The sequence below is a fragment of the Pocillopora verrucosa genome, chromosome 11, assembly GCF_036669915.1.
Source record: "Pocillopora verrucosa isolate sample1 chromosome 11, ASM3666991v2, whole genome shotgun sequence".
NCBI lineage: Eukaryota > Metazoa > Cnidaria > Anthozoa > Scleractinia > Pocilloporidae > Pocillopora > Pocillopora verrucosa.
In genome coordinates, this window is record NC_089322.1 from 3,561,429 (window position 1) to 3,578,813 (window position 17,385).

General features: G+C 36.9%; 3 protein-coding genes across 3 annotated transcripts; 2 read left to right on the forward strand and 1 right to left on the reverse strand.

Annotated features, from left to right (window-relative positions):
* Nucleotides 1–2,809: 2,809 nt before the first annotated feature.
* Nucleotides 2,810–5,239, forward strand: LOC131784888 (BTB/POZ domain-containing protein 6-B-like). The gene has a single exon (XM_059101720.2). The coding sequence runs from the start codon at nucleotides 3,008–3,010 to the stop codon at nucleotides 4,568–4,570; it is 1,563 nt and encodes a 520-aa protein (XP_058957703.2). The 5' UTR covers nucleotides 2,810–3,007; the 3' UTR covers nucleotides 4,571–5,239.
* A 1,414-nt stretch (nucleotides 5,240–6,653) lies between these two features.
* LOC131784885 (retina and anterior neural fold homeobox protein 2-like) lies at nucleotides 6,654–8,098 on the forward strand. Its single transcript, XM_059101716.2, has 3 exons — nucleotides 6,654–6,699; nucleotides 7,059–7,210; nucleotides 7,595–8,098. The coding sequence occupies exons 1-3, from the start codon at nucleotides 6,654–6,656 to the stop codon at nucleotides 8,096–8,098; spliced, it is 702 nt and encodes a 233-aa protein (XP_058957699.2).
* A 499-nt stretch (nucleotides 8,099–8,597) lies between these two features.
* On the reverse strand, nucleotides 8,598–16,810 carry LOC131784886 (store-operated calcium entry regulator STIMATE). The gene is given in 8 exon segments (XM_059101717.2): nucleotides 8,598–10,786; nucleotides 11,321–11,520; nucleotides 13,182–13,221; nucleotides 13,223–13,291; nucleotides 13,293–13,305; nucleotides 13,962–14,057; nucleotides 14,176–14,224; nucleotides 16,524–16,810. Coding segments are annotated over 8 exon segments (855 nt in total). The 5' UTR covers nucleotides 16,696–16,810; the 3' UTR covers nucleotides 8,598–10,570.
* Nucleotides 16,811–17,385: the final 575 nt, after the last annotated feature.

The following is a 17,385-nucleotide window of genomic DNA, read 5'->3' on the forward strand; positions in this document are numbered from 1 at the left end:
GTCGTACTAATCAGTACTTTCACTAAATGGCTAAGTAACCATTTGTGCATTATTGAGACTGGTTTGTATTTTACGACGATCAGTCGAAATGCGCCCCATAATGAAATTGATTCCTCATCTCCTGTAGTTGGATAGGTCAATTTTATGAAAGAGACACCAACATCACACAATTTATAACATCACAAAATTTTTTAATCAAAAGCCTGTAACACTCCAAAAAACGCTCTTCGACGATTTCACCTGTAGGTACGTACCTAGATTTCCTCATTACCAAAGTTTTAATGTGTACTCGTATTACAACTCATATGAGATAATTGGCTGAATTTTTTTCTTTTGCTCTTGTCGACATCATCTTTAATATCAAGCTTCATGCTGAACTTTTTGGAAATATATAGATCTACTTTAGCACGATCGCGATTCAAAGCTTAGTTCTGAGCTTTGAATTCATTTATCCTTCTGTGTTGCGAAGAATCAAATATATATTTCGGAAACAAACTGAGTTACTATGGTTACTTCTATAGAGCAGGGTCAGTTTTTGTGTCGAAAAACCAAAACCAAAGTAGTCCCAGCGATCAATCAAAACACAGGTTTACGTCATCATTAGCCAATGAGGACTCAGTGAAAACAAGCACACTACTCGAAGCGCGGGAAAACGCGAATAATTAAGCCGGCCGCGAATGATAAAGCTGCAAGCTGATTGGTTGAGAGAGTGGCGCGAGTTTTCTGGACCAATCGCAAAACCAATTTAAGTGAAAAACAAAGCAATTCCGGATCACTTTCGACACTCAGTTGAAAATTACTTCCTCGTAGTACAAGAAACGAAGCAACTCCAACAGGCTCCCGTACTCATAGTGAGATAGATCAATAGAGTTTTTAGTTTCCGCCATTGGACCATAGAACACAGCACAAAACACAGGGCTGCTGATTGCAAGAATAAACTTGTGAGCTGGAATCACCAGCCTCTTGCCATTTGACGCTGGAACAACAAATTTTACATCGCTTAGCAATTCCCTGTCGAATATAAATTTGTTTCTGTCTAAGACAGTATCACACTTTGTCTGCCAATATTATCAATAACCGGTGCATCAAAGGCGGCAGAGTTGTATGTAGCCTCACACGTGTAGTTAACAGCCCCCGAAATTTCGTAGTTTGTAGGCATCGCTGCTGTTACTGGTTTGACCGCGTTCTTTGATACAACAACCCCCATACAGTCTGACTTGATTTCCTTTCAATTGTGGTTTGTGATCGAGAGACACAAATCAAAAATTGACGAAAAGAGCCGAAGAGCTATTCGGTTTTCGTAATACAATAATCCTTTGGTTAAAACTACCCAAATATATAAAATATTACGCAGTGTTCTATTTCAAAATTCGATACTACGTCTCGCAAAATCACCTTCATGACCTTTAGGGAGGGCAGTTTTACGTCACATCAGCCTCTCAAATCACCCTCATTCCACGTTGATTATTTTAATATTAATTTTTAGCATTATTATTATTATTATTATTATCATTATCAAAACTATAAAAAAATTATCGAACGTGATTGGCTATCACCAGCCTGATTTGTGCACTAATAGGACAGTGTACGCGTCATGCTTGTAATTTGACGGTGTAATAGGACGTCATGCCTCGGTAAGTGGACAAAACGCGTCATGTGCGCGCGCTGTTGTCTCGCATTTCGCCGAGTTAATTTTAAATGAAAACGTGTAGAACCAATGTCTAGTTTCTTTCTCAAATTTTGTCATAGTTGTGATTAATTGGTAACAGGACTTCTTGTCATCTACTTGTTTGCAATCATACTCGTAATTAACAAATCTGACTCCCGCTTCGCGGTCGTTCGATTTTGTTAATCACTCGTATGATTCCAGTCCAAATTGGACTCCACTCGGTCCTATTACCATTATTTATATTATTATTATTTGCTCGTTCGTTTTTTTCCGATTTTTTTTGAAGGGGCCATCCAGAGGCGTTACCTAGAGCCAAAGCTGTGGAACCTACAATCAGAGTCACACTGAACTGTCAGAACTTTCAAGGCCTTCAAAAACAGTATAAAGAAAATTTTCCTTTTGGGCCTTTTAACCTAACTTTTTACTTGTTATTTAACTATTGTTAGTACATATGATTATTGTTGTTACTTCTTAGCATAGCATGGAATTATTTTAGATTGCAATGATCCTGACTTAAACTTTTAAATTATTAAAATTTTTATTCGTATGTTATGGTATAAACTTTTAAATTTTAATTTAATATTTATTGAATACAGAGAATTGGCTAGTGTGCCATTTCATTATGTTATGTCACACCTGAATAGCTGAGCCTAAGACACAATAAACTTGTGTTGATCAATAAACTTGTTGATTGAAGGGCCGTCCTAGGGACGAAGGAAAGTAGCCAACCTGCGGTCGTGGAAGAAGGGGGGGGGGGGTGGGGGGTTAAAATTTAAGTTCTCTTGACAGTTATGACACTTTTTAATCTGTCTTCATTTAAAACATTCAAATTTCCCCTCCCTCGGGCATGGGCGACAGTCAAATTCCCGTGGGTTGTCCGAGGGTTAGGGGGAGATGTTAAAGCTTAGAATTGATAGGTGTAATGATAATAATGATAGGTATAATAATTATGATAATAATGATAAAAAATTATAATAATAATAATAATAATAATAATGATAGCAACAATAATGATAATAGTAAGAATATTAAGCGTGGAACAGGTCGATGTGACGTAAAACTACGTTCAAACGTACCAAGTACAGTCTGTCATGCAGAAGATTTTCCGAGACGAGACGCAATATAATATTTAGAAACAGAACACTACGTAATATTTTGAATATTTGGGTAATCACATAACCTCGAGGCTATTAAATTACGAAAATCGAGAGGCCCAGCTTTCATTCGTTGCAAGAAGTAAACACATCTAACCGAGATCTCGTCGATTTCTTATCTTCAATTTTTGCTCAGCGACTCTCGATCACAAACCACTAGTGAAAGGATATCAAGTGAGAATATATGGGGATTGTTTTATCAAAGAACGCCAACAAATCAGTAACAGCAACGATGGCAACAAACTACGAAATTTCAGGGGCTGCGGAGGCTGCAAACAACACAGCTGTCGCTGACGCACCGATTATTGAAGCAGAAGACTGGCAGACAAAGTGTCTTACTGTCTTAGACAGAAACAAATTTATATTCAGCAGAGAGTTACTAAGCGATGTAAAATTTGTTGTTCCAGCGTCAAACGGCAAGAGGCTGGTAATTCCAGCTCACAAGTTTATTCTTGCAATCAGCAGTCCTGTGTTTTGTGCCATGTTCTACGGCCCAATGGCGGAAACTAAAAACTCTATTGATTTACCTGACTATGAGTACGAGAGCCTGTTGGAGTTGCTTCGTTTCTTGTACTACGACAAAGTAAATTTGAGCGGAAGCAACGTAATGCAAGTATTGAACTTAGCCACGCAATACATGGTGCCTTCGCTCGTGAATAAATGCACTAAGTATTTGCGTGACATTTTAGTAGTATCGAATGTCTTTCAAATTCTAGTCGCTGCTGAGAAATTCGAAGCGAAAGAGTTAGAAAGAGAATGTTGGAAACTTATTGAGATGCAAGCGGACGAGGCGTTGATGTCAGATGGATTCTCAACAGTTGAAATATCTGTTGTCAAGTCTGTCGTGAAAAGAAGAACGTTGAATGTTAAGGAAGTAGATCTCTTTAAGGCAATAGATCAGTGGGCCACCAAAAAAATTGTAAAGCAAGGACAAACTCTTACTGGTCACCTAAAAAGACGAATTCTCGGAGGTGAAATTGTTAAAGCCATAAGGTTTCCTCTAATTTCTCAGGCAGAGTTTGCGTCTGTGGTGTTAAGTTCTGGCATTCTCACAAATGAGGAGAACAGCGACATGATGAGATACTACAGCAACGTTCCAACACTTTCTTTGCCATTTTCCCAAGAGAAAAGATTTATTGCCAGCTTTTTTCGATGCCACAGATTTTCAGGGTTTGATATGCCAATTATTCAGACCAGGAAAGTTAAATTATATGATAATTCTCATTATCTAACCCGCAACCAATTGCGCAGCGGTCAATTAGCCCGGTCATACCGTCAGGCAAATGCCTCATCAGCGGTAAATTATTCGGCGAGCAATTCTAGCAAGTGGTGCTACGACGTTGATAGCACTGACAAATTGAAGTTCTCAGTCAATAAACCCATCAGGCTTCGCGGGGTTGAGCTTTTTGGCTCCATAGGAAACGAGTACCAGGTTTCCTTACAGGTGAACTGTACCGAACCTTTTACAAAGTGTCTGGTAACACAGTCTGGAAATTACGCATCAACCGCCAGAGAGAACTCTAAATATTATGGCTTTGATGTATTGTTTGACCGTCCGATTCATCTGGAGGCATATAAATATTACGAGTTACTATCAATTATCAAAGGTCCTTTGTCATGGTACGGACAGCGAGGCCAAAGCTCTGTTGAGTGCCAGGGAGTGCTTTTCACTTTCAAGGATCCTTATGACAGCAGACATAGAACCAACGCAAATTGTGGCCAATTTCCCTCGTTAATCTTTACATAAATGGTATTGGTTGAATTGGTCACTGTTCTAAACTGAATGACTAAAGCCACTCATCAGCTTGTGTGATATCCATAGAAAGCCTTTTCAATGCAGTTAGAGTCCTGCATTAGATTCGTGTACAAAGCCGTGAAGAAATCTTAGCAAAAAGCCCTGTAGTCATGATTCATAATAATCATTGCTTTGTATTTGGAATGCAACCAAGGAATTAGTTTGAATATAGAGCCTTTTTCGGAGTGTTCAAGGTTTTCGATGCTGGAAAATTTAATAGTGAAATTGCTATTGTGATACCTTTGTTATTGGGGTGACTCGCATTTTTACATGATTAATAATGAATTTGAAATATCGTTAACAGTCAAATATCCAAAACTAAAACCAAGACAGATTCTTAGTACATCAGTGGTCAACTACCAAGTTGTAAATAGACTTGTAATTTACTTGCGTGGTAGATTGATTAACACATCAATTTAATTGTCGAACAGTTGTTATTGACTTGATTGTAAATATTTTTCACAGACATTGTTATTCAATTCTGACAGTCTTTCCATTGTTGATGCATTATTAAGCACCATTTGCAATTGTAAAACTTGCACGCTCGATATTTTTTGAGTCCCTTTTAAATAAAAGTGAATTTAACGATTATTATCAACTTTGATTTCATTAAAGTTTCAAAACGTGGAATGTTGTTACCATGTTTTATTCAGATCCAATTCGAGTGACTCGCGATGGCGGTTAATTTTCTTTGATCAAAATAAAAAAAAATGGGTGGTTTGGGTCGAGGTGTCGGAGGTTGGACCCGAACCGCGCACCAAGCCTCTTACTTGTTTTTTCAATTGTTCTGTTGTGTTAATTTTTTGGCCCTACGCCACGTTTACACGCGCTTAAGTGCTCATTATTTCATTGTCGGTTTGTACAGCCGAACTAAGACAGTAAGACAATTGAACAGTTCGTAGAAATATTGCATTTTAAAACTGTGTTATTCCGTTTTAACTATTCCGTTTCAGAGTCCATTCTGATTCCTGTAGAAGTTATTCATTCAGGTGTAAGGAATCCAGAAAAAAAGACTGGATTATTTTTGGTTATGTTTTCTTTTATTTTGTACAGATAACCATGTTGTAGAAAAGGTTGAACACACGCACTTGAAATTGGAATTCCTATTAATTAGATGGCGTATCAGATAAATTCCACTCATGTCAAATGGATGAACGTGTGAAGCCTGATAACTTTAAATTTGCGTATCGCTTGCGAGCGTTGTCGAATGAATGAGTAATAAAAGATGTATCAATAAAGGAACAGACTTTCGTATAAACTCAGACACGGTCCCCTCGTTACTCAGAGTCATCAAGGTAATAAAGAGGTGTCCGCCAGAGATAACAACTATAGCGATAGAAAAGTATTTTCTTTTGAGAGCAGATTAGATTGAATCGACTTTCGCACAAAGTATTTTCCTCCGGGAGGCTTATTTTGGTACACAGGAAACTCTTCATAATAAAAAGTTGTCCTTAAGAGATGGCTCTCTGCATGGAAAGGCTAGATTGTGTTGCTTAAATTAAAACGTTCAAGATTTTCATGCGCGCGTCAATTCGTTTTGAAGGAAGCTTAAAATGATTTGGATTCTTTCCTTAATGTTTCAAACCTAGGGCAACCGATTTAAGTTTAAATTTAATGAAAAATCAGATCAAATCTGGGTGAAGGAAAATAAATTGGGAGTTTTGACACTTCAGTGAAACTAAACTTAACACGAGTCTAATTTTCAAGTTTGTGCGTGATGATGCATGTAACAATAGAGAGAGGTGAAAAAATTGACAACAATACATGTGGAAAATAATTTACAAATCATTTTAGGTGAAAGTTGGTGCATAACAATGGCTAGACGCGCACTAAGAAATAACAATAGGTGTGATAAACAATTTTCTAATCAAGTCAATGACAAGTTTGGTGGTAGCCCGCCCACATTTGAACAGCGTGTGCTATATAAAAAAATAATTTCACAACCAGTCAGTTACCTTTTATACCTCTGTGTCGAGAACGTCTCTTGTGAGCTGTGCACTTCAAAGTTGAAACTTCGCTCACCGGAATTTAAAAAATGAACTCAAGGAAGGCCTGCAAAAGACCAGCCGCGGAAACTGAATGTAAGTAAATGTAACCGAATTGAAATAAGCGACTTAATCCACAAGTTCTCTACAAAAACTAATACATTATAATGTAAACCATTTAAGAAGTATTTTGCTGCTTTCCTTGCACTTTCGGTTTACTTCCACGAGGAGAGTATGCGTTTGTCTCATAATCTTTTGAAAACAAGATCACGATTTTGCTCATCTGCACTTACACGCCATGAGGACAGCTAGTATTAGTATGCCATAATAAGATAACGTGAACCTTATAATTAATTCTTCTTATTACGTTCCTTAATGAGATATATGTGGGATATATTTGCGCTGGGATTTTATAGCCAAAGCGAATTAACAATTTTATTTATTGATTCCCTAAGATGACCAACTGCGAAAAAGGCGAAGAAGAACAGCGTTTACTAATGAACAACTTAATCGTATGGAGGAAGCATTCCAAGAAGAACGATTCCCGGGTATTCACTTGCGAGAGAAGCTGGCGCGAGAACTGAACATACGAGAAGACAGGATTCAGGTAGGATTGACGATTCATCTCGGACTGAGATGAGATTCACCTCGGACTGAGAATCCAGCGATAAATTATCTGAGCTAAGCACAAGAAAAATTAATGATTCAAAAACCCACACGGGCGACCAGGTTTAATGGTTTTAGTTTAACATCTGAGAGAGTGTTGCGATTTTCAGAACCAACCAAAGAATTAAGTAAGGCAATACCAACACAATCCCGGATTAAACTTTCAACAATCGATGGAAAATTGCCATGCTACACTTAGGGTAACAGAGTTCAGCGTATGATCATATTGACTAAAGCGGTTGTAATCAGAGACGAGATCCCACTCAGGTGTGCAGTATTGTTATGTGTATGTATTTGACTGAAATTGTTCTAATTCTTTCTTCAGGTCTGGTTCCAGAATCGCCGCTCAAGATGGCGAAGGCACGAGATCAAAAACAAGCCTGCCCCATCCCTCCCTGATTCCACAATCCGATCAGTCAGTAGCCCGTTTGTGTCACCAGCCACGTTCCAGCCCTCGCCCGTCAGTTTCCCGCCTTGGAGCCCATTCTTCTCTCCGTTTTTAGGAAATGCTTCTATGTTTCTACCAAACGGGCCCACTACCGAAGACATGCTTCCCAGGATTACCAGTTTCCCGGGCGAGGCATACTCAACATTCTTTCACATGGACACCAGGGGACAGTGTTCCTCTCCAAAAACGGTCAGTGTGATGTTAGGTCCTCGTGTATCAGCTTCAGTGAGCCCATCATTCAGTCCCAATTCCTTACCCACTGGTAACCTCAAGGCTCGGCACCAAGCTTCTTGTGGCTCGGACAGTGGAGAGGATCGTCACTCATTAGATGATTACCTTGCTGCTATTACTTTGGTCAGCGGTTTTCCGCGGCAAAATTAGGTCTCCCTGTGACACCAGCGTGGATCAAAGCTTAAAATGTTCATTTTGTAATAATTACTGTAATTCTTTATGTAAGGGTTTTTCTTTTGTCGAAAAATTGAGAATAAATTTTTATCCGTAAGAACAGGAGTAAAATTGTGAGCTTGTTGACAGCATAGGATAAACAATTCCCAGTTTTCAGACCAAAAAGGAACCTTGAACAATATCCTTTTGAGAGAGCACACCTGTAATGTTTGAACCTTAAACTCCTCCAACTAATCAGAGAATTTCTCTCTCTACAATAACATGACAATATCGAACAGACAAGTGATGTGAATAGAGAAATATATCAATATGGGAATTATGAGTTGATCCAGTATCAAATTCTCCAAACTAACATCATTAGGATCATATGGTAGACAGTAAGGAGATTTGTTAAGGAGATCTTGAGAGTAAAAGGATTAAATATTGGAAAACCATGTCATAAAATTACCCTGAGTCCATAATATTGAAGTAAATATACAAAAAAAGCAATTACTTTTCTTTATTTCCAATTCTTTCATAAAAAAGTATAACAGGTCGGTGAATTAAGGTATCAATTTTTACTAAAGAAATGAGGAAAGTAGGCAAGTAAGATTCTCACTAAAGCAAATCTGATAATTCACTGTGTACGTAAAGAGACTCTTTACATCTTGTAACTGGTTTACAGCTCAACTACAAAGACATTTTAAAATTAATAAAATATAAGTTCTTATACTATGTAACCTGATAACACTTTTTAAATATTCACTCTAATTCCTTTCAAAGAAACAATAGATTTTCACACAGAAAGTACAAAATCTGAACTAAAAAATAAATATTCTTATAACTCAGTATCTCAATTGTTAAAGGTACATTCCCTGTTGGTACGAATGTTGGTTATTTCAAAAATGGAATCTTGCAGTAGTCATAACACTGACACCTTGATTTTGAACGTTTTTTCCCTACAGTGATTAAAATTTAACTTCTCTCTATGACAGTCACACATACATTATCCAGCAACAGGTAACGAGAATGGTCAAATTTATCAGCTATTTTGATCTAACACCAAATTCTCATAAACAATCTACAAGGAAGGAAATGTGTTGCATCTAGAGGGGAGAATTAACAATCAGATTTAGGGGTTACCCCTTAACTCCCATGAGTGACTAAGGCAGAATTTCTCCTTACAATATCAATACAATATCAACCAGAAAAGTGATGAGAATAAAGAAAAATATCACTTTGGGGCAAACTAGTTGATCCGATTCTAAATTCTCTGAACTAATATTATAAGAATTGTATGGTTGACAGTAATGAGAATTACAAATTTGGTTTGGGAGTTAAAGGGTTAAAGAGTTACAGAGGAAGGGCGCACTTTTCTCGTTTCCTTCCCGTGTAAAAGTACCCTCAACTTGAAGAAAACTTATAAAAATTGAGTTGGGTAAACAAAGGAAAAGACTAAATAGGCAATAATTAATCCAGGAAGCAACAAGAGTTAAACAGTTTATGAATTATAAAACTAAAAAAAACACAAGTTAAATTTTATCATGACCATTGTTTTTTAGTATCTGAACGTAACTGTTTGCTATCTCTCCCAAAATCAAGAATTAATTGAATTTCACCATAAATCCTTATCGAAACTATTTTGAATTCACATTAAATTTTTATTATTTACAATACAGTTTAAGAATTTCTAATTCAGCCCTTCAAAACTGGTCAGGAAATTCTGATGCTACACCAAATAAAATTACATTTCTTCTTTGTAAATAGAGCTGCAATTTCTGAAGATAAAAAGAGGGTTGGCTATGCTCTGAAGATCAATCCATACAGGTAAAGGGGCTCTTGATTGTTAAACAACTTTTCCCCACCTGTATCACTGGAAATTTACAGAGAACAGTAGGACAAATATGTATAATGTTAGATAAGGTGTCAAGGGTTAACCCTTTTGTGCAGATGAAGGGAGGGCCTGATCCCTCACCTTCACAAGGTCAGCACTTTCTCCCTTCCTTTATGTATAAAAATGCAACAAAATTTAAAATTTATGTAATTGAAAAGAAAAAAAAACCAGGAAAACAGTACAACTGCTATAACTCTAAGTAAAGAGGAAGGAAATTGCAAATTGCTACATGTAGAAAATAATGGGAAATAATTGGCAAGCTACCTGGAAAATGGGAAAATACATCTCAATCATTTTTCTGTCTCAGGGAAAGGTGGCCGATTGTTTGTATACTTCACAGAGCGAAAATGACACAATAATTCCTGAGCTAATGAGAGGTGTCATTACCCCACCACCCAAAAGTAAATTAGGGGGCATGAATAAGGAGCTTTCTATGCCATTTTTCACACTGGCACCTTCATTGCTTATTGATCAACAAATCTCCACACTGTATTTGCTCATCTAGAAAAGCCTGCTCAGAGGGGCAACCGGCTACCTGTTTATGTATCTATAATCTTCCAAGATTTTGCGAGCTATCATCTTCTCACAGTGTCCCCTCTATGATAAATGTTGTCATCTGGAATTGTCAGACTCTCTCCTTCTGTCATGTTTTCCAAGAGCACAGCCTCTTCATCAGATCCGTTCATCACTGCTCGTCTTTCATATTTAACTTTGTTCCTTGTGTCTTCTTTCTGTAATAATTTTTTCTTCTTTCGCATGAGAAAATTGTCAACAACCCAGAACATTATAGCCTGAGGAGATAACAAAGTTTTAAATGTACACTAACCCTATACACCCTAAGAGTGATAAGCATCTAATTTCTCCTTACAATATCACCCTTGAATCAGGCATTACTACCGTGAGACTTAAGGAAACAGTTACCAACTCAAAAGCTCTTGATTAGTAAACAAATTCTCCTTGCCAGCACCTTAGGAATTGTAGAGAGAACAGTATGGAGAAGGTGCATACTGATGTTAGGGTGTAATAGGTTAAAACAGTACTGTAACTCATCTTAGTAGCTCTTTTAAAACCTAGGGGTGATCAGCATCTACTTTCTCCTCAGTAATACAGCTGAATCATCTATTAACATTTTGAGAATAGATTGCCAACCTACTAGTAAGAGACTTTGATTGTTAGACAAATTCTCCTTATCAGTACCAAAGAAAATGCAAAGAGAAGAACATGCAGCACATACAACCTCTTCCTTTCCCTCTTTCTAAACCACCTCTGCTGTGCAAACATCACCAGCAATCTTTTAAACATTACAATTCAAGGAACCTACTTACATTGAAAACAAAAGGAATAATCAGCATTGATATTGCAAGCTCCACTCTTGGATGGTTCTTGACTGGTAAAAGAATGAACCTACGAACTTCCTCCCAAAAATTAAGTTGCACCAGTAGGGTTATGGTAGCCTTTTCAATGATGACAGCCCACAGGTACAGAAAACACTGCCCTGCCCAAGCTTTGCACTGTGGAGGATTACCTGCCAGTGGAAAAATTAAACATTACTATTCAGCTGAAACTGTCTCCTCAGGTAGCTACACGTAGTTGCACAATGAAAGTGATATTTTAGAATTCCAGTTTCTAGGCAAGACGTGTACTTTTAGATAGATGACCTTAGAGAAAGTAGAACCCAGAGGTTAATAACCATATGAGTTTGCAGTGTATGAAAACCAATCAGATTTTTGGCAAATAACTGTCCATAATTGATGATAAGATTATGAGCTTTTTCTACAAGATTTCTATTGCATTATAGTTGATAAGGGTGGAATGTTCATAGCAATCAAGAGCACATAGATCTAGTGCTAGATCACTGAAATATTTATTCTAAAACTGGATATTAACAATGAATAAAGAAAGTCATTCATCAATCAGTTGCAAGCATAGGACAAAGAGAAAACTTCAGTCCCCAAAAAGGCATCAAAGCCCAGATCTTCACGTTTTGCAGTGCACTGCTGTTACACTGACTTGACACTTATTGTAAGTTTGAATATTTATCAAGTTCATATTTGGCAAGCCTACTACATACTGCTGAGATCATCAATTTGAGAAGCTTTGAGGTGCATGTTGCAACCAACTGCATCACCAAGTGGAGGTTGGGTGCCTGAGACATCCAGGAGCTATCACTACTGGCAGCCAGCTCCTGGATGGAGACTTCTCCCATGGCTGGCAAATCCTGGTAATCCAGCCATGAGCCCCCACCCAGGAAAGTGAAAAAGGCACCCATCACACTGAATAAACAATGGAAAGAGGGAGGGAAGGGATGGGGAAAAACTGCCCGGGACAATGAGCTGCCACTCCAAACAATGCTGAAAGTTCATGCTAAAAGCACATGCAATAAAAGCTCAGATAAAGAGCACATGGAATTCTAACACATGCACATATGTAGAAACGACCTGACTACTAGAGAATGCTAATGCTCTTTGTTGTTTAACTCTATTAGATTGTACTTAACTGCATTTAATAGTTTATGTGTATAACCTAGTTTGCTGATTTGTTCTCATGTACCTCAGCGGCAGAGAATCAGACAGGGCGTGAAATTGCGCCTAAATTTTTCACTTTGGCGACCAAATCCTGAAAGTTAGTCGCCAATTGGCGACTAGAACGTTTCATCATAACCTTACCAAGAGATATCGTGAATTAAAAGATTTGCAAAGATAAATCTGCGGCAAACTTCCTCGTTAAGTTTGTTTCCAAAACGTAGCACATGTATCTCGAGCGATAACCAGATGCCATCTTGGATTTAGATGAGCATGAACTTTGTATATCATCATCCTAGTGTCCACTTTGTAGCACGTGAAAGATCTTTTCCTAACTTAATTTTGGAAGGTTTATCTAGAACGCTGACAGCGTAAAGAAAGATTTTGTTTGTCTTTGAAAATGGCGACCAACTTTTTTTGAATTGGCTACCACTTTGAAGAAGTTAGGAGCCAGGTGGCTATCAGAAACAAAAATTAATTTCACGCCTGTCAGATTGTCAAAAGTCTGCCATTCATTCTCATGGGGGGGCTGAGATTTTCTCTTTAGTCCATACTTGTGGATGTACAAATAGAACTTTCTTCATTCCATAATTTGGCTCAAAGTTTACCATTATTCTATTGCTTATTTTCATTTAAGTCATGTCATATTTCACATAAATCTTACCATACTCGCCAAATCTCAAGTTATCCCAGTCATAACATTCTTACATTAACTTGCATGAACTGAAGACAGAGGTAAATTACCACAAGGCCAAGAGTAGAATCCAACAAGAAAATTTATCAGGTACCTTCAAAGAAAAAGATGGCATTAGTGCATGATATTATTCTAACATTATCCCATGCTAACACGAAAATGACACTCTTGCTTTGATTCTATCAGTATCAACTTCTAGCTGGGAGTTTCAGGTAAAGGAAGAGACCGAGTAGATCAAGATCAAAGGAAACTGTTTTTTTCTTTTTAACCCCTTCAACTCCCATAAGGACCAAGATAGAATTTTCTCCTTACAATATCAATTAATATTAAGTATACAAGTGATGAGAATAAAGGAAAAATCTTAATTAGGGATTATTAGTTGATCCAATACCAAGTCTCCAAACTAACATCCCAAGAATTATATGGTAGAACAGGCGGGGAACTACCAATGAGATCGTGAGAGATAAAGGGTTAAGACTCCAAACTTGCATTGCTAGACACAGTATAAAGACCAAAACCACACCCCCCTTAATAATCTAGAGTTAGGAATTAGGGAAATTTCATAGTAACCTTGATATTTTATAAATATAGATGCATTGTACTCAATCTCAATAAGTCCAGCTGTGTAAAATTGCCACAACATGCAAGTCCTAGAGTCTCTTGGGAGTTGTAATGACAAGCCTGAATCTGGTACCTGTTTATTAGAATGACAGCTTGTTCAAGGGGAAAAGACATATATGTTTCACTCACCAAGTGCATGGATCACCTTTGAAAAGATTAGCTAAGAAGATGTTGGCAAAGTGTACAAGCATGGCACCAACTGCTTGCTTTGAGGTATCAAAAAACCTGCAATGACAGGCCAAAAAACAGGCATTAAGACAGTTGCTTTTGCTTGGATGAAAAACCATCATGCTTACATCTCGAGCTTTTCAAAATTTGCCAGTGACTTGATTACATCACTTACCAAATAAGAACAGGTCTTCTTTCAGATAGAGGTTCTCTCAATCTTTTCACTATAAATAAAGAATAACAGATCATTTATCACTTTTTTCAGATGTTAACCCAAGCAAACCATCACATCACATTCAACCTGTTCAGTTTTATTAAAGACTCAAAAATGTTCTTTTCACAGTAATGGTGGTCACTTCTATACTATAACAAAAAGTTTAAAAAAATGATGTGTAATTCTGGGGAATGGAAGGGTTATTAGGTCAATAATCTCTTGTACGTGTAGGTCGAAGAAAAATATAGAACTTCTTTTCTGCATACTCAGTCTTATTATAAACTGCCTCTACTTTATTGCCAGAAGATGAAACCTCTTGAAATTATGCCACAAAAAGTTAGGATACTAAACTAACAAAGTGAATTTCATATTAGGATAGAACTGAGAATAAACTCCCAGAACATACAACTTCTCTCTATAATATCCAAACATTCTCCAGCAAGCAGATAATGAGAATACTCAAACTTATCAGGTAGAAGTTGTTATGTTGATCTTGAGCCAAAGTCTTGTAACTCATTTACTAAGAAATGTGAAGCAATTAGAAGGGAGAATCAACCAATAGATCTTGGAAGTTTAAAGGTTAAATATCTAACTTCTACCTCTAAAATAATAAGTCATATTAACCCTCTAACTCTCTAGATCTGATTTTCAATTCTCTCCTCTAGCTGCAACATGTTTCCTTGTAAATTAGTTGCAAGAATTTGGTGTTAGATCAAGATAACAACTTTTACTTGATACATTTGAGTACCTATTTGCTGAATAGTGGATGGATATTATAGGGAAAAGTTACATGTGAATCACTTCTGGTTAAGAGAGCAAATGAGAATGACACAGCTTAATCTAAGCAGAAATATCACTGCCTGACTTTGCATGCAATGATGTCATAGATATGTTCTTAATTATATAGGACCACAAAACAAACAATAGTGGATATTGATATCAACACTTGTCTTCTAAGTAGATACCAAGTAAAAATAAATGTAATAGAAAAAACATTGTACTTTTTATGGTAAAAACAACCTTTCTTCACATCTGATACATCAGAATTAAGCTAAAAAACAGCGAACTCTCATAGAAAAAGTAGATGAGCATGGTACAAAACTGTACAACATCTTGAATTGTAAAACAGGAAAAATAGCTACACAACAAACTTCAAACTTGACAAAATATGAATATGACAATTTAGACAATCCTTGCTTCTTAATGTTGAGACAGATCACAAAAACGTTGTAATGCTCAACTCTGTGCATTGGGAGATCTAAATATACATGCATATCTACTTAATTGTGAAAAGAAATTGTCATCCAAGATCCCTTCCTTTTAAAAGAAAATAATGCTGTAAACCATTTGAATAAAATGTAATCAATCCTTCTTGTCTTCATACATTCAACAAATATATCAGTTTTGAAAACACGTTTGCATTTATATTTAATCAAACTGACATTTTTTTTGTTTTTAAAGTAAATAAAATTGGGCTCTTTATTTTAATCATTTATCACTAGAAGTATTAGAAATTTATGTTCTCACTTCTCCTGTGAATTTTGTTCTCAGAATTAAAAATGAAAATCATAACTTTCCTACATGTACTAACACCTAAGGTGAAGAAAATTATAAGGTAGATATATTTTTCTTATTTGAAAACTAAGCATAAAAATATTTACGACAGATGAAATGCTCTTGACCGTCTCAGCTGCTCAATCATGTGCAGATCGGGGATATTCAGCTTACATCGACTTAATTTATGAAATACATGCATGCTTCAATCATCTACACGCAAAACTATTAATGTGCATGTAGTCATGTACGTAATTGCATGAAATTCGCTTATGATAACAAAAGGGAAGAATCATTTCTAATTCCCCCTAAATTCCTTGAAAAAAAAAGAAAAATTCCAAAGAACAAACAAAAATCCTATTGCCTCCCGAGGAACAGGTGTTTAGTGTTTTGTTAGTGCATTAGATGAAATGCTATTTTTGGTATTCATATATGACAGCGAAGCTAACTACAAAATTCATAAGATTCCCTAAAAGTTCGCATAACTACCAATTATCTTACTTAGAGTGTGTTTAATACACCGAGATTATATTTTGGCGAATAAATAAACCATTACTGTGAAAATGAAATTGGGGGAAATTGGTGAAAATCATAAAATTTCACTCAAGGATGCGAGGAAAATGTTTTATGTTCCTGTCAAACTGACATTGAAATCTAAACACGATTGACAAAATTCTAGTCGCCAAGGGATAAATTCGCTACGAAAGAAGACGCTATGATTTTGAATAATATGTTTAATAACTAATTCTACTCACAAATAAGAGTGCTGAATGCCACAGCGGCGAGAATTCCTTGAACAAGGAGTCCGAAGTCATCGTTTAAGCGGCAGTGTTTCGGGTCCGAAGCCATTTCCGTCATTTCAGTTGAGTGCAATAATCTATCGACTTTCGAAGAAAGCGTCACACCAGACGAAAAAGAACGATTCATTAGTTAGAGACAACCTTCCTTCCAAACCACAGTGGCTGCTGATGGCAGTTTTGGCTCTGGATTAACGAAAATTTACCGCGAGAAACAACGACCTCTCCAACAAATTATGCCAACCTCACAGATAATTGAAATCAGATAGCTGAGTAGCCGCTCCCATATGATGTCTTTCCCGGAAAGGAGCACACATATGACGTCTGAAAATGCCCCTAGGGAATGGCGCCCCTGTGCGATCCGTTGTGAACCTCTGAGTACTTGAGGTCCAACCGTGGCTTCATTGTTCCAACAGAAATACTTCCTCTTTCATGCAGGAAAAAAACCTAGGCGCGAAAAAGATTTCTTTACGCTTACACACGATTTAACGATCATTTGACCACCCCGCCCCTTCACTCCGCATGCCATAGTCAAGAAAAAATTTTCACCCCTCCCTCCCTCCCTCCATCAACGTCGGTTTAACGTGCAGGACGAATTCTTTAAATAACAGAAACAGAAGTATTCGTTGAAAAAACGAAATTTTATTGAGTAAATTTGTAACAATTCACGCAAAATAAACTTAACGTACAAAAAAATATTTTGTTTGAGTGATGCTACAACTATTCTACATATTTGACAACTGACTCTATCTACACTTAAATAGTTTGTTAAATATGAACCAGGGAGTCCCACCCCCCCCCCCACTTTTTTGCAAAAATA